Source organism: Notothenia coriiceps, unplaced genomic scaffold (genome assembly GCF_000735185.1).
Source record: "Notothenia coriiceps isolate Sejong01 unplaced genomic scaffold, NC01 NC01_scaffold00009695, whole genome shotgun sequence".
Classification (NCBI taxonomy): domain Eukaryota; kingdom Metazoa; phylum Chordata; class Actinopteri; order Perciformes; family Nototheniidae; genus Notothenia; species Notothenia coriiceps.
In genome coordinates this window covers 357,495-381,084 of record NW_011342396.1, presented here as the reverse complement: position 1 = coordinate 381,084, position 23,590 = coordinate 357,495, and the positions used below count along the sequence as shown (strand labels likewise).

General features: G+C 41.2%; 1 protein-coding gene across 1 annotated transcript in view; it reads left to right on the top strand.

The window, feature by feature from the left end:
- Positions 1 to 23,590, top strand: part of LOC104945553 (protein-tyrosine kinase 2-beta-like) — a 36,099-nt gene that overhangs the window by 7,912 nt on the left and 4,597 nt on the right. The window contains exons 11-13 of the mRNA XM_010771249.1: positions 964 to 1,086; positions 3,301 to 3,405; positions 4,028 to 4,129. Coding sequence (XP_010769551.1) covers positions 964 to 1,086; positions 3,301 to 3,405; positions 4,028 to 4,129 — 330 coding nt within the window. The remainder of the gene's footprint in view (positions 1 to 963; positions 1,087 to 3,300; positions 3,406 to 4,027; positions 4,130 to 23,590) is intronic.

Here is a 23,590-nt window from a genome sequence, read left to right as displayed (position 1 = left end):
AACTTTTAGACAAATAGGGAAACTTTTGTTTTATCTTAAAGGGGACCTATCATGCAAAATGCACTTTGTGATGTCTTTTATACATAGAGATGTGTCCCCGGTGCGTCGGGGAACTCAAGCAGTGTCAGAAAATAAAACCCTCTCTCTTTTCCTCCGTACCCAAATCCTTTAAAAACGGGGTAAAACGAGCGGATACAGATTCCATCTTCTGTGACGTCGGCGGACCCACAGAAAGTTGCTATCAGAAACAATGCCTGACGTGTTTTGGACGTAATCTCGTCTTTGTTTACATTAGCAAGCCTCGCTAACACTCAGAGCTAACCTGTACTAAAGAGCACATGTGTTTAAAAAGCAGGAAATAAAAAAGGAACTCACCTTGTGATAAACCTGAGAGAGAAAAAGCATTTGAGCTCCATGCTGTTTCAGAGATAATCCTTGATGTGGTTTAGAACAGGATGGCGTTTTATCACAACCGAATTTAACTTCATCTCCGGTAGAATTCTGATCAGGCATTAGCTCCGCCTCCTCTTCTTTCTTTTTTTCAAGCTAAGGACCCAAAATCCGCGTTTCTCTAACAGGGCTTCAAAAGAGGGGTGTGAGCAGTATGAGGCATGGCTGCAACGGGTGATCTGTTTGGGATTTGAAGCAAAAAACTTCACAGACATGTTTTGTATAGGTGTGGCCCTACAATATATGTTTCAGATACAGCATGATAGGTCCACTTTAATTAAAGCCTTCTCTGTTCTGATTGTGTTTAATATCTGACAACAGATTGGACGTAACGGTCCCTTTTCCCATTAAAATATCTCTTAATGTTTGAAAAAAGACCTCTTAAGCCCAGAGGCCCGTCACAAAGGAGCCCCATCCCTCAGTGGTCTCTGTTGATAGAGAACAGCTGGTGGATTTTGAAAACACTCTTTATTTTGTATTAAAATCCAGTTTCGGTGTGTTCTCCTCCCCCAGGTGTTGTTCTGTAACATCGAGGAGATCCTGGCGCTGCACAGAGACTTCCTGTCCATGGTGGAGGGTTCGATGCTGCCCGAACCCAACGCCATGCACGAGGTCGGACGCTGCTTCCTGCACTTCGTGAGTTACAATACAATATATCACAATATATTATAACGCATTGGAATGATCTGAGTTCTCCAAAGAGACGCCACAACCGTCACTGAATGCTTTTGTGGGTCACAGCTGCATTTGAGAGGACACCTTGATAGATTTAATACAATATATATTAAGCCGAGGTAGGGAGTGTATTGTATGAGACCGTTTGGAGTGTTAACTCATCACAGTGCTGTTTTAGACTGGGCGGATTGGGTTTTGTGCTCCACTTAGAATAAAAGAGGAATACAAAAACGAAAATATTTGTATTTATTGAGATGTGAAATAAAAGTAAACATTTACAATATACATAAATTAAAGAAGTAAAAAATAGAATTAAAAATAATACAAATACATATATGGACATAAGAAGTAAAATGTCTAATAAGAAATACTTTAAAAATAGAATTACATATTCATATAAAGTCAGATTTAGCAGAAAAAGCTTTTTTTACATAAACATCAGAAGTTATACATCAAATAAGACTCGCTTAACAATAACAGACATAAAAAGGCTGTTAATTTGAGCTTTTCAGTTAAAAACTAACTAAATATCTGAGTACCGTTTTGATCATCATGTTCAAACTCAGTGTCATTGATGCATGCTCTGTCTTTGACTCATCTTAAGAGTTTTATTTCTGTTATTCACTGTCAGAGCTCAGATGCAGACATGATATCAATGCATCTCTCCAAAGTGCACAGGTTTGCTTCATACCTGATGTTCAGCTCACTGCTCCTGAAGCACGCTGACATAAAACAGGTGGAATAAATCACATTAACTCTTTACAAGAGGAGTACATCTAAGCGTCATGAAGGCAACACGCAGTGTGTGTCCCCCTGCTGCTGATCCAGGTGGAAACAAAGGGGTGACCTCGCTGATATCAACCACACCCTAACTGACCATAGATCAGTCGTGAGGGACCGTGTGAGTCCCTGGAGATAAGACGTCCTTTCTTTGAGTGCTGTGTTGATGCTCCTCATACAGAGTCACACCATGGAGCGACACAGAGGGGTTACGTAACGCTGGTTGAAAACTGAATCCTCCCTTTGGACCAAACCGGTTCCCAGGACTACAAAATAACTCCTTTTAGAGATTCATAACTGCGTTAGAAACACGATTTAAAACCAGAGCTGTGCAGCTGTGCAGCTGTGTGTGTGTGTGTGTGTGTGTGTGTGTGTGTGTGTGTGTGTGTGTGTGTGTGTGTGTGTGTGTGTGTGTGTGTGTGTGTGTGTGTGTGTGTGTGTGTGTTGTTATGACGGTAAAACATCTGCAGCTCCAATAAGAAATGAGGCTGTATGCAGAATACTAACAGAAGAAGAACTGAGTTTCCCCTCAGGTTTAAGTTCTTCTTCCTGTCTTCATCTCTTTCAGTAATGGGCTTTATTAGCAGGATGTTGCAATACCTTTGAATATAAAGTATGATATCACGAAGCACAAATTCAAACACACACGTGCAGAAAGCTGATTACATGTGTCAGGATAACGTATAGAGATGGTATCATGTAACCTACAGAGTATTTACAGATGAATGTTCTGTAGTCCATTACCTGTATATGGATAACCTCTGAATGAGCTGGTTTTCATTTAGGCTGATTTTACTTTCTAAACATCTTGGATTAGTTTAACAAAAAACACCGTGCACGCTCGATATGCATCATATACTTGTCCTTATTTGCAGATTTGATGTTGAGGTAAATCCAAAAGTAACGGAAAGTAATCTAGATCAAAATGTTGTTATAAATACATGTTTAGAGTAATCCTCCTAACTCTGTCAGAAAGAGAGCTGCAGGAGAGAGGGGACTATTTTCTCTGTGGTGACGGCGTAGTGATTTAAAGGCTGTGAACAACACGATGCAGGAGGCATTTGGCTGCTGAGTAGATCTGATGTGATTATTATTATCTGATCTCATTATATCTCACGATGAAGAGGACAGAGGGGAGGAATAATATGAATCCTTAGAAATACACTATTTATACAGTTTGTACATTTCAAGTTTTCAGACTGTAGTGTAAATATACACATTGGGTTACATCGCTACGACCTCTGCTTTCACTGTTATTCATTTATTTGTGTCTATTAGTGAGAGTTGCCAAAGACATTTCCTTGTACTTTGTATGATGACGATAAAGATATATTCTATCTATAACTTCTGCTCAGAACTCAAGTTTGTCTCCTCGTGTTTCTCCCTCTCTCGCAGAGGAGTGTTTTCCAGATCTACGATGAGTACTGTGGGAACCATGAAAAGGCCCAGAGGCTTCTGCTGGAGCTCAATAAGATCCGGAGCGTCCGCACATGTTTACTGGTGAGACCAGTAAACACACACACAACGTCTAAAATGAAACACACACAGTCTTTGAATAGCAGGAGTCTGTACCGTCTGTAATCCAGACTCCACGATTCATTTCCTGCGTAGACTCTTGACTGGTCGCTCCTTTGACCGATCACTTTGTAAAACCGGTCGTGTTTCCTGCATGCTTCCACATCGACGGTTACATTTAAAAACAGCAAAAATATATCTAAGATAATCTTCATTTTGGACTCATCTGGACAAGTAGGATGCACAAGAACGAGGCCCTGATTTCCTCAAATTCCTTATGATATTTTTCAATTTTTGGATCTTTTTGAACCATGCAAAAGTTATCTACATGATTTCAGAGTGTCATGGGGTGAGTCATTGATATATAAGTAATTATGTTATGGGTGAAAGTATTCCTTTAAGTCCAGTTCTTGCAGTCATTAAGGCTAAAGAAGTGTTTGTCAATTCCTCGTACCTGTCGACCTACCTAGTAATAAACCTGATTCTGATTCTGCTTGTTATCCATTCATAAATGCTGCAGCAGCACAACACGTCCATTTCTTTAGTCCATCAGGAATGAAGGCATTTTTGAATCTGGTCACTTCTTAACCCCCTCTCCTTCCTGCAGAACTGCATGCTGCTGGGGGGCAGGAAGAACACGGAGGTTCCTCTGGAGGGTTACCTGGTGGCGCCCATCCAGAGGATCTGCAAATACCCCCTGCTGCTCAGAGTGAGGACACACACACACACACACAGACAGACAGACAGACAGACAGACAGACAGACAGACAGACAGACAGACAGACACACACACACACACACACACACACACACACACACACACACACACACACACACACACACACACACACACACACACACAGACAGACAGACAGACAGACAGACAGACAGACAGACAGACAGACAGACACACACACACACACACACAGACACACACCACACACACACACACACACACACACACACACACACACACACACACACACACACACACACACACACACACACACACACACACACACACACACACACACACACAGCACTCTTCATAAACACACAAGAGGTTGGGTTGACGTTGCTGCCATCGCCTTGATTAAATCATGCGTATATCCTTTATTTGATTGTATGGATAGAGAGAAAAAGCACACAAGCCGGAGAACCGTAATGAAACATCATCGGCACGGCTATTACAGACACACTGTCCAGAATACAAATTCCCCATGCAGGTATTTGTTTTCATCCATCAGTATTCATTATGCGAGTGAATGTATCATTGGAGTGTAGCTATCGATCCTGTATTAAATCTCATTGTTATATTCCTATTCAGCAGCGAGCCAGGTGAAGGAAAAAGGAAGGGTGACCAAATGTCATGGTGACAACATGCAGCATTGTCAAAGGTAACTTTATCGATCAAGATAGTCACAGAGAGCGAGAGAGGGGAGAAAATTCAGCGGGGCCCCAACCGTCTGACATTTTAGAAAAGCTATCCTTTCTATTTTGTCACACTCTATTGAGTGCATAGATGCCTTGACTGAGGCAATTTGAGCTATGGCCTTCGCTTCCAGCAGAGACAGTGAGCAGGTTCAGACGCGGCTCCGCAGTCTTGTTCATTATATTTATCAGTGGTAATTTCACAATTCACATGCTGTGCTTCTGAGTAGGTGTGCTACGCATTGTTCTCGTATCTGGCTTTGACATTTTAAAGGCCTCTCTGTCACACCTTGTCAGCGGTTCATTTGAAACACACTGTAGATGGAGGCTCTGGTTTTGTAAGAGTCCAATTAGCTTGCTAGACATGAACAGCAATTCTTCAGACAACTTAGATGACTCAGAAATGTCCCCAGTGGGACTTCCCATCTTTTCCCGCTCAGATCCAAAAGAAAGCAAGGGGCTGTGAGAACTGAAGGAACACAATGAAGCACACGGGAGAAGGAAGATGCAATGAGTGTTGTCATATCAAAGCTAAACTGCCACCAAACATGTCAGATTGGAGCAACAACACAATGAGGGCAGGCCAGTGCAGCACCCTGTTGACCGGGGAGAAAGCCGGCGGCTGGGCACTAATGCAGGTCGGAAGGTGTGGAAGTTTGCCGCTTGAGCTTAGCCTTTCTCTCTCATTCTCTCTCTCCCTCTGTGTCTGACTCACTCAGGTAATTAGCACAGACTTACATTTTCCCTGTGTATGGCTTAAAGCGTCTTGTGTTAAAGCAGTCCAGATCAAAACGGCATGTCATACCACATTATCTTCAACACTATTCCACGGCAACAGCCAGGACTCTGCAGTCAGCTCTGCTCTTCCTCTGCCTCCCTGGATGTTTATCTGTTGCCAGGACTGGAAAATCTCAAGCTTATTGTTTTGCACCAGGGGGGACCGTGGTGCGGATTAAGTAGATCTTCTGATCTATGGAATGACCTTACATAGCAAGGCTCCAACAGGAAGAGTATTTGCCTTAATACTAGTAATACTAAATACAAAGGCCCCTGTTTCCATTCAACAGTATAGGCTCCTGTAGACCAGCTGGTTGGCGCTAACAGGCCAGTCCCAGTCTAATAATGCAATTTGCATCCATTCTGCATGTGGAGCACAAGCCCTGGTCAAAGTACAGTGCCCTATTAAAGTAAAACTGAAAACACACTTTGCAGTACAAGTAGCCAAATTAGCAAGGCTTACAAAAAGTAGCTTCTTCAGCTGCCTCTGTTGGACATGTAATGCCCTCTTGCAAGTTGTACTCGTCCCCGTGGGTCACCTTTCTAGTAGCAGAATATAAGCTAACTAGCTCTTAAAAATAGAGGAAAAACATATAACACACAGTCTATATTAAACTTGGTTTTACTCAAAGTTAGGGCAAGCAAGGAAATAAATATATGTCTGGATAAGTTGTACAATAGGCTACAGTGGTTCCCAAAGTGTGGGAGGGCGCAGAGGCATGACAGGGGGGGTGCGAGAGACCAGGAGGAAAAATGGTTATTACAACAAAAAAAAAAGATAAAAAAGAAAAAAACGGTACCGGAGATCGTTGTTGTTAGCTTCTGGTGCTAGCGAGCTACGCTAATGGATATAAGGAGTTTTTTCAACAACAAAGTGGAGGAGAGTCCTTTCCTGTCAGACTGAGAGGCTCAGTGAGCTAAAGGACTCTCTCAGTGTTATCTCAGTGGGTCTCAAACGTTTTGGTCACCATTGATGTAAACAATTATTTCCGAGGCACACGTTTATATGATCAATAAAAAAACAAGAGAGTAAATGAAAAACAGGTATGAAATCGCCTACTATGTGACAGTAAAAAAAAGAATAAAGTTTAAAAGGGTGATTTGTAAAATATCCATAAAGAAAAAGTTAATCTGTTTACAGTTCAGTTCATATGGGTGTTGAGAGATGTATCCATAGATCTCTTAATTTTGCTCTCAAAGTGCACCAGTATGATGCATTTAACTTCAATATTTAAAAATAAATCTTCCCGGGGGAGCATTCCCCCGGACCCCCCTATGTAAGGTCCACACACCACTTATAAAAATAGCACTTTACCCCTGCCTACACCTATATGCCGTGAGCTGATTATCGAGCCTTCATTGTAACAGTCGCGGGTATACTGTGCGTGGAGAGTGTTGCAGTAGAAAAGTCAACTGTAGCCCGGTACATTAATGGGAAACCCTACATGTTTGAGCACCCTCTATGAAACGTCAAGCTACCCCACAGCACCCCCAAAAGAAAATCTCTGGCAGCGCCACTGTGTGCTGTCAAAAGCTGCTTCATAATTTCGGTTTCGCAATCTCTGCTTGAATAACATGTTTGTTTGCTGTGGTCCACCACACAAACACTCATTTACAGGCACACCAATTCTTCAAAACCTCCACACAGTTTTCCGATACGCTTAAGACGTATGAATGTGGGCGTAAGTGTGAAAATGTGTGACCTGCCTGCCACGAAGGCAAGGTATAATATATAAAGTTCTATGAGTCCTGAACACATGCTGAGGGCCGGTTGTCTGAAACCTTTGACCTGAGGACTTCACCTAGTGCACAACATCTTCCCATCCTTAAGGCTGGTGAGTTGAGATTTTAAATCATAATTTGATCATAACTTTTTTTCTGAAATAGTTTTTTTGCATTTGCCATGCCACTGTCCTAACCTATATGTGTTACTGGTACAAATGATGATGCAGCTCATTGTTTGTGACTTGCTTTGAGTATCTACTTGGATTCAACAGATTTCCTGACTGCAGTGATGGAGGGCAACATGTGGATCTTTGCAACACTGGGTCTAATCATATGCTGGGTGATGCCTGTTGACTCCATGGCGGTGAGTTGAGCATGTGGAAGTGGGTGGACATTCCCAAGAGTGGCAGGGAAAGATATTTACATATTTACCATGATTTTTGGGTGCAAAAATACTAGAAAATATGTTCTTCATTAAGAGATTTAGTGAAATGTTAGAATAATGCTTAAGAAAGCATACATCTTTATCCTAAGGATACTTGAGCAAGCAGTGATCTGTGGTTTATGCTTTTAATATCTGTGCATCTGTTTTGATTAATCCTCTATTATGCACCTGAACAGGTTAGGGAACAAATGATCATTAACAGTGCATTTTGCATTAACTTATTAGTTAATGGACATACAATTTATTTTGCTTAATATTGTATTCTTGAGAAACTACAGCAACAGGGATATTGCACAAGTGTAAGCATGTGCTATGGCAGTGTTACTTACCATTATTCACTGATTTAGGTTCACTCAATCAAATATGTGATGGTGGGTGTGGCATCACAACGCAATAACATCCACCACAAAACTTTTTTTAAAGATTGTAACAAAGTTCTCCTCTCTTTTCCCATTTTAGATACGTTTTAACTTCACTCTGCGAGAAGCCAACATCCCATTGAGCATGGTTGAAGATTCGGTTGATGACATGTATTTTGGCTGCAATGAACAAATGATGACAATAGTGAAGGACAAATTCCTTCCAGAAGAAAAATCTCAGAAACATTTTGGAAAACACTGGAGTGCGGCACAATCTTGTGCAAAAAAGAAATTTGATCAGAGAGAGGATAAGGCTCTAACCATAGATCACATTAGTGCAATCTGTGTTTACACAGCTAACAATGTTTACGAGGAATTTAATACTGCAGTCCGGACAAAAGGGAGGTCCTATCTCTCCTTATTCAAATACCACTATTTACATTACCTGCTGACATCTGCCATACAGATCTTGAATAACAACGACTACTGTCACTCTACTTTCAGACGAACCAAATATATATTTACTGGCAAAGTCAACCAAATAATTCGGTTTGGCTTCTTTACCTCAACATCTTACAAACCATACTTGACGCGCTTCGGTAGTGAGACCTGCTTCAAAATTAAGACCTGTTTAGGCGCATCTCTGAAAAAGTATCCACTCCTAAATGATCATGAGGCAGAGGTTCTCATTCCTCCCTATGAGACATTCAAGATAACTGAGATAATCAAAGGTCGGGACAAAATTCAAGGTCTGGGGGATTGTGAAGTTGTCTTTGTCTTGGTGAGTGCAGGGACCAAGAGCTCTCTGAACTGCAATGTTGTGCATTTGAAATGAAGCTGTATTGGTCCAAAAATGGAAAATGCTATGTCCATCTTTAAACCTTCTAACTATCTTTTCATAAATGAATGAGTTACACAGTGTTAAACATGGCTGCTTAATTGTAATGCTCAGGCTTTGTTCAATCATTGTAGATTTGTTTAATCCACTTCTCCAGCAATGTGGTACACAGACNAGGGCTTCAAAAGAGGGGTGAGCAGTAGGCTTGGGCGGTATGACGGTATTACGGTATACCAGGGTATTTCGAAATACCGTCGGTATGATTTTCAATACCCGGTATTGAAAATCATACCGACGGTATTTCGAAATACCCTGGTATACCGTAATACCGTCATACCGCCCAAGCCTACTGCTCACCCCTCTTTTGAAGCCCTGTTAGAGAAACGCGGATCTTGGGTCCTTAGCTTGAAAAAAAAGAAAGAAGAGGAGGCGGAGCTAATGCCTGATCAGAATTCTACGGGAGATCAAGTTAAATTCGGTTGTGATAAAACGCCATTTAAACCACGTCAAGGATTATTTCTGAAATAGTATGGAGCTCAAATGCTTTTTCTCTTGCAGGTTTATCACATGGTGAGTTCTTTTTTTATTTCCTGCTTTTTAAACACATGTGCTCTTCAGTACAGGTTAGCTCTGAGTGTTAGCGAGGCTTGCTAATGTAAACAAAGACGAGACGTCCAAAACACGTCAGGCATTGTTTCTGATAGCAACTTTCTGTGGGTCCACCGACGTCACAGCGGATGGACACTTCACAGCGGATGAACACGTCACAGCGGATGGACACGTCACAGCGGATGGAAATCTGTATCCGCTCGTTGTACACCCGTTTTTAAAAGATTTGGGTACGGAGGAAAAGAGAGACGGTATCATTTTCTGACGCTGTGTGAGTTCCCCGACGCACCGGGGACACATATTTATGTATAAAAGACATCACAAAGTGCATTTTGCATGATAGGTCCCCTTTAATACACACGTTATGACTGAAATAAGAGGTTTTAGGCTAATTGTGTTGCTTGGGTTATTCTCGCCACAACTCGCTGGAACAATTAGACCATTAAGCTCTGTAGACAGCAGATGAACTAACCAGTCACAGTCATTGTAACTGTGTGTCAATGTCAGTATGTGTGTCTGTCTGTGTGCGATCATTGTAGTCATTACCTAGTTTCCATTCCTAGCCTGAAGCAAAGTAAGAAATGGAAGTCTTTCATTCTGACAACTTGTCATTCAGGTAGTTTTTGTTTCTCCCCAGTTTGCTTCAAAGGCTGTCCGACTTTGTTTTTATAATACCTCAGAGGTTTCCGTCAGTTTTGCTGCTGACAGCAGATAGAGTTGCATGTCAACGGTAAGTAAGGTTGTTAGATTTATGCTCATTAATTAAAACTATCCACCTCTGAAGGGCTCCGCAGAACAACACAAAGTGCATGAGTTCACTCTTAAACAAGGACCCCGCTGATATTTTCTGTGGCTTTAAAATTTGACACGAGATGAGGAAGTGAATTTAACTCGTGGCACTGTATGACCTTAAACTCGCTTTGAAGAGGTTTTTGACACAATGTTCAGCAAATAAGTTCTGTCAGGCTTTCGAGCCATCTTTCTTTAACCTTTCATCATTTTAGCTTGCTCATTTTATTCAATGTCTCATTGCATTCTTCAATCTCTCATTCCATAGCGGGCTCAGAAATTCAGCAGGTCTCCAAAGGGGTTTCTTTTCTACTCCAATCCTATTTCACAGAGGCACTGCATTAAAAGAAAGTGCATTTTGTGGCTCAAAAATACCCTATTTTTATGTTCAGTACCTCAAATGAAGAATGTTGTTTTGCCATATTACCTGTGGTTGCCTCAGCACTCTGAATTCATTATCTGTAAATTCGGGCAACAGAAAGCTTTTTCTCCTCCAAATAAACTCACAGATGGAAGACATCCATAAGACCTTAGGGCCAAATGACATGCCCAGGGTACGACGTTTATTTGGACGCTGCTCGAGTTTGACCGCCAGTTTGGAAAGCCGTTTTAATCTGCTGTCCTAATATTTGATTATTGAGATCATGGCTCTGTCAAATGTTTCACTTCAAAAGTCCTTGAAAGGTTGTGAAATGTATCATTTTTGCTTCCAGTTAGCTGTCAAGCAGGAAGGTAGATGGTATTTTTTGCATTTCTATTCAGTATGTTACACATTACCATTTTTTTTGTAAAACAATCTTACAGTGCTAAAGCATTATCTCATTTCTATTCATTCTTATCTTTGATTTACACCCTCGACTTTGTCATTTGGGATGTGGTAAAATACACTGTTGCACTGTAGGAGCAACATTTTTCTGAATGTTGTTTTACTGTCTTGCAATACCATGTTCTATCTATGAAGTGGTTGCAGTAGACTAACTGTTTTCATGCCATTTATCACTTTTGGGTTACATTTGGATATCTAATTATTGAACTTCCCATTTATTTAGCCAACATCCCATCTTTGTTTTAGTATTTCAAAGCATTGTCTACCATGGCTTGTAAGCAATCAGGTGAAAACACATTGCTTGTGCCTTGGGCATTGCTGTTCACAAACCTCCTCTCTAGTCAGAGATATGGTATAACACCTTTTGGATCCATGAAAAAGCACCTTGCACTGAAGTGAGAAATTGGCTATGAGTCATTATGCACAAAGACCAAATGTCTTGGCATTTTCTGTCCCTGCCAAACAATCATCTTCCTCTCCTCTGTCTATTTGCAATTAATGATTGAATTTCAGTCTCCCAAAAATCCCATTTCTGCTTTGTGTATGTATCCCCAATACACACAGCTGCTACCAGTACACACGGCAGCATGCACAGCAAAGCTTATCTCCAGCCTTTATATGGGGGCCTATGGAAACAGTCTTGATTATTTCCCTCCTTCTCCAAAGCACCGCTGTGTGCTTTGGGATTAGAGGCTTTCTGTGGCGGCTGCACATGCACACTCACTGGCTGCAGGCGAGAGAGAGAGTTCTTCTGCTCAATAAACCCCCCCCTCTCTACTCGCTCAGTACTCAGCCCACCCACCCCTTCCCCTTCCTCCCTAGTTCCCTCCCCATGCCCGACACACTAGCCAGTCCTATGAGTATTACATCACCCTGATGTAATGTCTAACCAATCACAACACAGCAGCGCTAAACCTTCCAGGATTATGGAAGTCCGTAGCTCAGACTGGGTAATGAGAGAGAGAGGGAGAGAGAGAGACTAGCAGCATCACTCATACAAATTTTCAAGAATAGCCTCTGGATCAAATTTGCCTTCGTCCCCTCTTGAAGAACAGAAATAAATATACACACAAGTCAAGGTGGCTTCTAGACTTGTACTAGGAAGTTGACAGTTTTAGGAACTCAAATGAAAAGTCAGCCAGAGGATGACTTAGTGGGCATGTTTGTTAAAAAACCCTGTACATTAAATAAAAGATAAATAATTCAGACTGATTAACTGGAGAAACATTCAGTATATTTGTGTTCATGATGATGGACATGATATTGATAGTGGTGAAAAAATTCCTGGCAGATGATCGGGGCATTTGTGAATAGGAATTAATTCTCAGAGGTGCTTGTGATGTTTCAGATTTATTTGTGAGGCATTGTTTTTTGTCACAAAAACGTGTTGCTGGGTCAGTACTCGATTAGTTAGCTTGTTTTTATTTTGTGGCAAAAATGCTCAATTTGACACAGGGATCACTGTGAGTTTCTCATTTTGTATACAAACAGTAAACTTTGGTGTTGTTTATCTTGAATTCATACAAGTTTGATTATCTCACGTCACTTGCCTAACATGCCCCTTCAGTGAGGTGTAATCTGAGTGAAATTAGCCACTTATCTTGTCCTAATAATGTGTGTGTCTGCTCCTGGATGTCAGGGTTAGAAGGCGGTCTTTAGTGTCCTCTGAGCCGTGTCTGCCTATTAACTCACTTCTTTGTCGTCCTCTGTCTCTGTGGAAGATGAAGAGTGTCTATCATGGTGATTGGCACTGCATAATATCTCTTTTTTTTTCATACACACACGACACACCAACACGCCCTCCCCCCTCCAACAATCACCTTTTACCACTCAGACACACTCATGCGTACATACACCCTGCAGGCACAGACAGTGTAGCTGCAACAGCATCAGCTTGCCATTTGCTGTGGTGTGCATGGTGTATGACTGCCACACCAGTACACCGAGTGTGCCATTCTGCTGCTCTGGGCGCCGGAGGGGGGAACTCTCACGTATGTGCAGTGAATATATGTAGCTTCAATTGGAACACTACAGGGAAATTACTGCATTGTGTAGGACAGCATGGGAAAGCTCAGTTCTGCCAGCAGAAGTCTCGCTCTGGGAGTGATGAAGCACTGATGGGATACCAGTAGCTAGCGTGCTGAGGAGAAATGCTCACTTCCAGAATCAATGTTCCATACCACCTATACTTATGTGCACTTAGACTGTTTTACAGTGCAGTGGTTAAATAGCAGCTCCTTCAGTGTTGCCACCATTTCTCGTACGAAAGTGGAAGGTTCATACCAAAGTCGTCAAGGTAAAACAGATTTGATCGGCATCGAGGGAACTTCCAATTCCAAGTCAAAAGTGTGCACGGCAGTTTTGCAGGGGGCTGACATCAGGTTTCATATTTAGCCTTGTGTGTAGGCACAACTGAGGTAATTCTAACACCCTCTTCCTTAAAGCCCTGTGTGCATGTGTGTGTGTGAGAGCGTCGGTGGTGTCAGGTTTGCTTTTGCTCCAGGTCTCAGTGGGGGCGGACATTGAGAAAACTGTGGCTAGTTTACCTGACACACTCCCCACCCCCCCGGGGAGCATCCACACCCAGAACTTTTGTTTTGTTTTGCTTCCTCATTTGAACCTCTGCCAAATGGGACGAGGCCAGAGAGAAACTGCCTCTCTGCAGCTACCGCTACTGCATCCGGAGTCAGTCACTCTTGCTCTCTCACTCCCTCTCTTGTTCCCGCTTTCATTCTCATTCTCTGTGTCTTTTTTTCCCTTTTAGATCAAACAACATGCCCCCCCGCTCCCACTCCCTCCCCCTTGTCTCATTTCCCCCCTCTCGTAAGCACCACCGCCGCGATCGCTGTGCAATATATGCAACTTTGTATTGCAAAACAGGTAGAAAAATGAGACATTCTGTAGCGCGGCCGTCTCATTAGAAATATATATTCAAGTCATTCCGAGCGCTGCTTTCAAATTTCACATGCAGAGACGGGGAGGAGAGAGAGACAGATGGAAAGAGAGAGGAAAGATTAATGTAAATCTCAAAATAAGGAAGGCATTAATATTTCATTAGTGCCTCTTTTTTTCTCTCTGAGTGACAGAGGAGAGGAGATAGTGGCTGATTTAATGATTTTAGAGTCTCTTCTTTTCATTCTTTCTCTCTCTCCCTCCAACGTCGCTGCCTCCCCCAGTTTCCCAGTCAGCAGATGGGCTTAGCCTCATTTTTTTTATGAATGCTCACAGACCCAGCTGCACATAATTACAGTCAATTCTGCCTTATCTCTCAAATTAAAAAGATTAGATTATTTGTGAAAGAAATGTATGCAGTCAGTTGATAGTAGCACTAGACTACATAGCCAGGTTATATGCATTATAGCCCCCCCCCCAACCCTTCACACACACAACCACTTTAACTCGGTGTGCAGATCTCTACTTAATTTCAAAATAGATACTATGTCAATGTGCGTTATTATCTTCAATAAAGTCTCGGTTTTTGAAAGAGTATCACCCATGTTTTCACCTTTTCTCAGAAACCCAACATTTTAATCTATAAGTATGGTGTGTATCAACGAATACAGAGTCAGCTATGAATCAGCACCGACTATGCCAAACTGTGAACCTTTGTGGGACTGATTCCATATCAGTGTTGTAGATATGCCTCTTGCTTTGCTCAGATAAGATACAGCAAGGTGTTCTGATACACTACTCAGCAGAGATATGCTGTTTCTGTACTGCGTTGTGCACGTTTGACCAGCCTTTGTTAACATTTGTGTGCGAAAATAAGGAAAAACGTACATTGAACACACAATATGGATTAATTTAAATGCTTTGATGCAAAAACAAATTGATCCATTTGAATGCATAAATGATTTTTAATAAAATCCCTCAATCAAATATGCTGGGATGTGGAACAATACATCAATTTGCCTGTCTATCGATCTTCTACTGTGATGTTGTTTGATTAGTCTGCTCTAGCTTCCAGCAGAAACAGTCATTGCTGAGTGGGAATGCAATATAATCCAGATTTCCCTTGAGCCACCCAAGGGATTAGATTGCTCACTATCACCCCCAGCATAACCAATTGATTGGCTGATCGAGTGCACATTCATTCCAGGTCATGTACTGTATTCAGCCCACAAGCAGTGGAAATGTTCCTCAAATCTGCATGGATTCAACTGACACTGCTAGTATAGATTGTTCCTTTCAAACACTTATTTGATTCAAGGCTGATGTTACCGAGTTGAACATATTCTCTGTCGTTTCTTTTTTGAAGGAAAATTCTAGTTTAAACACTTGTGCAAAGGTTAGGAATGATCAATCTAAATGTAGATTCTTAGCTATACTGCATAATTTTCTTTTTACGATAATTTAGTGAAAATAACAGTTGGGCTGCCCTCGACTAAAGATGTTTCTAGTGTGACTAACCGTCGCACGTTTATAATACATTATGATTATACATTTTATTTCTCCCAAAAAGATTTCAGTTTCAAAGGCTGATAAAGAGCGTTATTATAACATCATGGTATGTTGTGCTTCAAATAAAATATAAAATAAAATTGTAATAATGAACCTTTGAAATGTAAATTAAAGGTGACCTATCATGCAAAATGCACTTTTGTACGTCTTTTATACATGAATATGTGTCCCCGGTGTTCCAGGGAACTCACCAAGTGCCAGAAAACACAACCCTCTCTATTTTCCTCCATACCCAAATCTCTTAAAAAGGGGCTGCAACGGATCTGATACAGACTGATCCAGATTTGAACACTTCTATGACGTCACAGAAGTGGCGCTACGGCTATTGGGCCAACTCCACCAATCAGGAGGAGACAGCCACGGACATTGCCGTTCGAAAGCGCTGGAGACGCTGTAGTACATATGCCAGGCCTGTAGACGGTGTTGTTCTCACAGAATCAGCCCATGCAAAGACATTGTTAAATTGAGCGAAATGAGGAATGGCTAAAATGCATGATCTGTTTGGTATTTTGAAAAATAAAAAGTATAAATATGCCTTATATAGGTATGGTCCTACACTATATTATTCAAATATAGCATGATAGGTCCACTTTAAAAGTAGAAAGCGCATGAGAGTCCGCACTGACGCAGCGGTATAAACTGCAAAAGCTCCGGTAAGGATTCTTATTGTGTGTGTGTGTGAACAAGCAGCGGGGACACACACGGAACATTTAGTTCTAGTTTCTATTATTCATATCTGAATATAACAACCCAATAAATACTACAGAGGAAACGGAAACACTGAAAATATGAGCGTCAGCAAAAATCATGAAATGAAGGCTTTATCGTTTTCTGAGGTCAGAATGATTATATATTATAGGTCTATATATGTTGATACAATGCTAGACTACTGCTTGACTCACTGCTGCTGTTTTCCGCCGAGTCTGAAAAAGGAACACACGTTGTCGGGATAATTAAGCTCCGACTTTTTGCCGTCGTAGTTTGCATGTCACCTTGTGGGACTTGTCCTTTACATGCTCAGAAAGATCCACACTTTTTTTTTCAGCCCGACCAAATTAACCAGGCTCCGCTCTTTTTTTATTTTATATATATATATATATACAGTATATATAATTTTGTTTTTCAACTAATCGAATTTCAACTAATCGACTAACAACTTTATTAGTCGACTAGTGATTAGTCGACAATTAGGGGGCAGCCCTAAATAACAGCATAAGTTTCTCTACTAACAGTAGTCTCAATATTCCAAAAAGCAATGCAGGAGGATTTGGCAAAATGTCAACACAATGTAGGGTAGTAGAGCAAAATAAGTCCAGCCTGGCCCTACTTTTGTTGCAGCTTAATGCAAAGTCATCTGTTAGAGCACTGCATTGGCTAACCTTATATTTGTGCACAATCCAGGCGAAATAAATTGTTGAGTTTATAACAATGTCAGTATTTCAGTTTACCTTGCAAGCATCAAAGCAGAGGAGAAAGTTATTGCTCCATACTGATTTACATTAATAGCATCTGGCAGTCACTCTTATCCAAAGTAACTTAACAATGCAGCTCACTAATCATGATTGAGACACCGCCATCACATCAAGTGGAGAGCCACTTGGCAGCAATCAGATCTTCCCAGTGATTAGCTGACCATCAGTGCAAGAGGTGCTACAGCGAGCAGACTTGTGTAATGAATTAAATCACCTCCACTCATTCCGTCATCCACTAAACTCAAAAGTAAGATTGAAGTGTAGAAGGCCTCCATTGTAAAAAAAAAGTTTTTCTTTAGGAGGCTGCAGTCTAGCCGGTGTTTATTGACATCATAGAACTTACAGGAGGATATGTTCTTCAGATGTTCTGAAGAAGGGTGTGACTGACAGGGCTTATGTTCAGCTTGCTGCAGGCGCCGTTCCTGTCACCCTTAATCACAGCGTGTGATTGGACAAAGACACTCATTAAGTAAAGAGGACTAAAAACACATGTTTGTCCTTCAAATACGCATCCCTTATCGATCAGCATCATTACGCACCGATTAAATCTCCTTCTAAGTGCTATTGGAGATATTTGATTGAACTATATGGTGGTGTTAGTGGATTGCTAATTAAACCTGTGTTGCTTTTCATGTGTTTTAAATGTAAGGTCTGCTTTGTGTTCACCTTGTTTTTATTACAGTATTTTTGCCATTCTGGAGACATAGTTTGGTTATTGATCATTAGTCAGTTACACGAGGGAAAGCACCATCAATAGAGGTGACTTTGGCACTTAAACTGTCACTGGGGAAGTATAATGAAATAAGCTCTTTAATGGTCGAGGCATCGCTGAGCTCGATGTGATAAGAAGCACTCGCTTGTGTAGGATATACAGCTTGTTGAGGAGTGGCATATTTCAAAAAGACACCTTTCATTCCATTTTAACACAGCCATTATACAGTGACCTATAAAGTGGACTTTTACCACCGTACATTATAATAATAATCATCATTATTGCGTGATTAAAAATAAGTTGCTGTAATGTTGCACATAACACTTGAGCTGTTTTGCGCGGTGCAATGAGTTCAAGGATTTAAGATGGACTGGTTTAACCCTTAGTGGTCTCATGTAGGCTGGGGAGGGCACACAGACACAGATGGAAAGATGTACATGCAGAAAGGTTAGTTGAGGATTCACTGTGCAAGCATTTGTTTCTTACTGGTTGATGTGTGTGAAGACAGTCCTGCTGTGCTGTGTTTAGTCTAAGCAGACATTCATGTGGAGTTGGGAGGATTTCCCTATTCAGGCAGGGAACAGTGAGTACACTTTACATTACCATGCTTCTCCGTGAGTGTGTGTGTGTGTGAACTAAATATATTTGAACTCAATTGACTAGCCTCTTTTGCAGGGAAACGTCCTAACTTCCCACCAGACATCTCTTCTCCATTGATGTCTACTGAACTGCTTCTCCATCGACCCCCAGTCCCTCCTCCTAACATTCATATAGTCGCACACACACAAACACATGCTGTTCTGTCTGTCTAAACAGCTAAACAGTGCTCGGTCACAAGATTTCACAGTTAGGGAAATGTTTCATTGATTATAAAAAAATCAAAGAAATAAACACATCCCAGTAGGGAGGAAACAGGCCAGATAGAGCAGTTATGAAAATCATTTTCTTTAGTCAAGCAGGATGTTTGTTATCTTGGAGCCAATAGGTTGTTGTGATGATGAGACTGTCAGCAGAAAATCTATGAAAACATTGGACAAGATACGTCCCATGTGCAAACAACATATATAACCTGCTTTGCTTGTCTGTGATAAAAGGAGAGAATGGACATTGCACAGAACAACAATGACATCACTGCTTCAAATCTCTATTTTTAATAATAGCGTGTGATAGGAATCCTTCATTACGAATAATGTTTACCGTATGCACTGCTGCAAAAAACATAATAAATAAGCATCACTCGGTTTTGTGGTAGAATTAATTAACATCACAGCATATCTTCAAGCTATTGTTAATGTTTTTAACAGGAAATTCAAAGCAGCCCTCCTCCTCTACATTGCATATTCTTGAATGCGGGAATGAGGATTTCTAACAATATAAGTCACATTTGTCGCCCTCTAAAAAGATAATATTTGGACAGCGGCGCTCATCACATTCCCAAGAATTATGGGAAGTGAAGTAAATAGAAAAGTCTTTTAATCGAATGTTTATTTCCGTTAATGAAATGTCTCCCCTATTATCTGGTCCCCTTATGATCCATATGTTACTGTCTAATATGGAACTATTTATCTGTTCCTCTCCCTCTCTCTCTCTCTCCTTCTCTTTTATCTAAAATTGTGCTGTAAATTTGGCACTGTGAATGATTATGCTTATCGCCCTGCCCCTAGACCTCATATTAAAATGTTGTGGCATGATTAGCCTATTTATCTATATAATTGGATTGGAGTGTGTGTTTGAGTGTGTATGTGTGAAAGCGGCTGATTTAAAGGACCTAGAGAAATAAATTCCAGGAAATATGGCCAACACAATCGTGTCTTAGATTAATGCCATTTGCATACAATCAATACATCCACCCTTGATTTTTTTTTTGGAGTCTAATCAAGTTATACTGGCCTATGAGATTATTGAAAGGAAAACAACCTCGGGCATGGTGTAAAATGAGACAACATAGAATTGACTATGCTAGGGATTAGTGTCATGAGACCAGGGAGATTTGCACAGGCAAAATGTGAACACTGCAACACAATAGTTTCCGGCGTGGTGTAATTCATGCAAACATCCCTAGGCTATTTATACCACTCCGCTAGAATCTAATTGTGTCCAATATATAATCCAACTAAGAGTTACAGTGGCAGGGGTTCAAGTCCTGTTTAACATGAATATTTAAGACGTGCGGTGTTGAGGACAAGTGTGACAATTTTGCGTGTGCCTCTGTTTCCCTCACTGAGGATGCAGAGGTTTGAATTGGAAGAGTAGAGCTAGTATTATTATGTCAAGTTAATTTGTGTTTTGTAATAGAAAGACAATATGTCAAACTTTTGTAAAAAATAAGGGACATTTTTAAATGATAACACATCATGGCGTGTGTATTTGTGTGGTGAGACACCAATGCACTCCATTAGGGTGTGGTCTGAGAGGCATGCCTAACATGAAATTATGTACTTGGCTTTCGAGTAGCACACACGCTTATGTATGCACACATACTCGCACTGTTTTGGAACACAAAGTACAGGAATTTCATTAGCCCTCGAAAATTGATTGATTAATGTTTTTCTAAAATCAATAGCACCTCACTCTGTTTACTAATTGGATTACTTGTTTTTGCTCGAGGATGTCCAAATACCAAGGTAATGTGGATTGTTTATGAAATTATTACCTTGAAAGTAGAGGCTGATGTTAGTGAGTAATGCACCCATATGTATGCATCTCCCGCTAACGCCAGATGCTTTCACAAAACCATATAACAATATAGGTCGAGCTACTGCAGACTGTGAATGCCAGTAACTGGGATATTAATAGCCTTAATAGTAATCATTAATGAAGCTGTCCTTATTGAGACTGCTATGAGAACACGCTTGCCGAGTGTTTATTAATCAGGGAATAATAAGTAATCCGTGAACATTAATGGAAATGGATGAGACTAATGGATGACGCCTGCTCTCTCCCACACTTAAGCCTCAGACTTCATTACTGACAGGCAGATTAGTGGGAAGGAGAAAGAGCATAACAGACTCCACCTGTGAACGTGCGTGCCCATGCAAACGCACACTCTTTCTCTACCCCTTGTGATAACATGATGGAACACTGTCAAGCTCATTTGCTCTTCAATAGACTATATGTAATTAACAATATCCTCTCAGAGAAGCTGCACAGAATAAAATGAATAGACATCAAATTATTGGCCAAGGTTGGCTTCTTCAATGCTTCCATGTGAAGAAGAAGCCTTCATCACAGTTGGCATAGGGGCATGGTAAAAGGCACACTGAGGGAAACACATTAATAACTTACCTGGACATTGATAAAATAAAACCCAAGTCATTGTTTGTTCAAAACAGATTTATTTGAAGTATTTTACAAGTAACCTGCTTACCCTCTCCTTCAAGGTTGTGAAGGCCAAACAGAGCAACAGAAAGAAGCAGCCTTAAGTAGAGGCTCAATCAGTGGATTGTCCTATGGGGAGTGGCTTAACATGTATAAAACCCTGGCCACAAGTGTTTTGGAGGAGTCTGACTGTGGCTGTAGAGCAGAGAAGTACCAGTTATACAGTGGGGCAAAAAAAGTATTTAGTCAGCCACCAGTTGTGCAAGTTCTCCCACTTAAAAAGATGAGAGAGGCCTGTAATTTTCATCCTAGGTACACTTCAACTATGAGAGACAGAATGGGGGAAAGAATCCAGGAAATCACATTGTAGGATTTTTAATGAATTAATTGGTAAATTGCCTCTGTAAAATAAGTATTTGGTCACCTACAAACAAACAAGATTTCTGGCTCTCACAAACCTGTAACTTCTTCTTTAAGAGCCTCCTCTGTCCTCCACTTGTTAACTGTATTAATGGCGCCTGTTTGAACTCGTTATCAGTATAAAAGACACCTGTCCACAACCTCAAACAGTCACACTCCAAACTCCACTATGGCCAAGACCAAAGAGCTGTCAAAGGACACCAGAAACAAAATTGTAGACCAGCACCAGGCTGGGAAGACTGAATCTGCAATAGGTAAGCAGCTTGGTGTGAAGAAATCAACTGTGGGAGCAATTATTAGAAAATGGAAGACATACAAGACCACTGATAATCTCCCTCGATCTGGGGCTCCACGCAAGATCTCACCCCGTGGGGTCAAAATGATCATAAGAACGGTGAGCAAAAATCCCAGAACCACACGGGGGGACCTAGTCAGTGACCTGCAGAGAGCTGGGACCAAAGTAACAAAGGCTACCATCAGTAACACACTACGCCGCCAGGGACTCAAATCCTGCAGTGCCAGACGTGTCCCCCTGCTTAAGCCAGTACATGTCCAGGCCCGTCTGAAGTTTGCTAGAGAGCATTTAGATGATCCAGAAGAGGATTGGGAGAATGTCATATGGTCAGATGAAACCAAAATAGAACTTTTTGGAAAAACTCAACTAGACCTGTTTGGAGGAGAAAGAATGCTGAGTTGCATCCAAAGAACACCATACCTACTGTGAAACATGGGGGTGGAAACATCATGCTTTGGGGCTGTTTTTCTGCAAAGGGACCAGGACGACTGATCCGTGTAAAGGAAAGAATGAATGGAGCCATGTATTGTGAGATTTTGAGTGACAACCTCCTTCCATCAGCAAGGGCATTGAAGATGAAACGTGGCTGGGTCTTTCAGCATGACAATGATCCCAAACACACCGACCGGGCAACGAAGGAGTGGCTTCGTAAGAAGCATTTCAAGGTCCTGGAGTGGCCTAGCCAGTCTCCAGATCTCAACCCCATAGAAAATCTTGGAGGGAGTTGAAAGTCCGTGTTGCCCAGCGACAGCCCCAAAACATCACTGCTCTAGAGGAGATCTGCATGGAGGAATGGGCCAAAATACCAGCAACAGTGTGTGAAAACCAGAAAATGTTTGACCTCTGTCATTGCCAACAAAGGGTATATAACAAAGTATTGAGATGAACTTTTGTTATTGACCAAATACTTATTTTCCACCATAATTTGCAAATAAAGTCTCATCAGACAATGTGATTTTCTGGATTTATTTTTCTCATTTTGTCTCTCATAGTTGAGGTATACCTCGGATGAAAATATCAGGCCTCTCTCATCTTTTTAAGTTGGAGAACTTGCACAATTGGTGGCTGACTAAATACTTTTTTGCCCCACTGTATATATGAGATTTTAGTTTTCTTCCTGTAAAATCCTTGTTACTTTGTGTTTTTTCAGCATGTTGGCTGTCAATAAAAGCACCTAAGGATACATTTTTTGTGGATCTAGCCATCTTATTTAGTTCCTAGTTTTTTCATCTAACCTTTTTGTAACATACCAATCGTATGACATTATCTCACCAATGCCCTCGGAAGCTGCTATGGATGTTTTCTTTTTTGTATGTCCTCGGTGTGGCTGGTTTCTCACCTTCTTTCCCTAGCCATGACAACAACAGTTGCTCACCTCGCACTAGCTGTTGCAACACAAAGTACATTTTGCCCAGACCCTGAAATGTCCTTTAACCATACTCCATGAGCACACGCCCCAAGTCTCATCATACATCATCTGGATCTATTGTAGGTGGGGGAGTTCTGTAATCCTTAACTGTTTAGATTGCATATCGCTATCGCATCAACCAAAGGGTTAAGCACTTACAGAGAGACATGACGATACAAAGTTCCCCCTGCTGCACTATAACATGCTCTGTGAAAGTGATAAGAGTGTCTGATCATGCATCCCAGCATTCTATATCAGTCTCTCTATAATGGATCCCCCCAATGA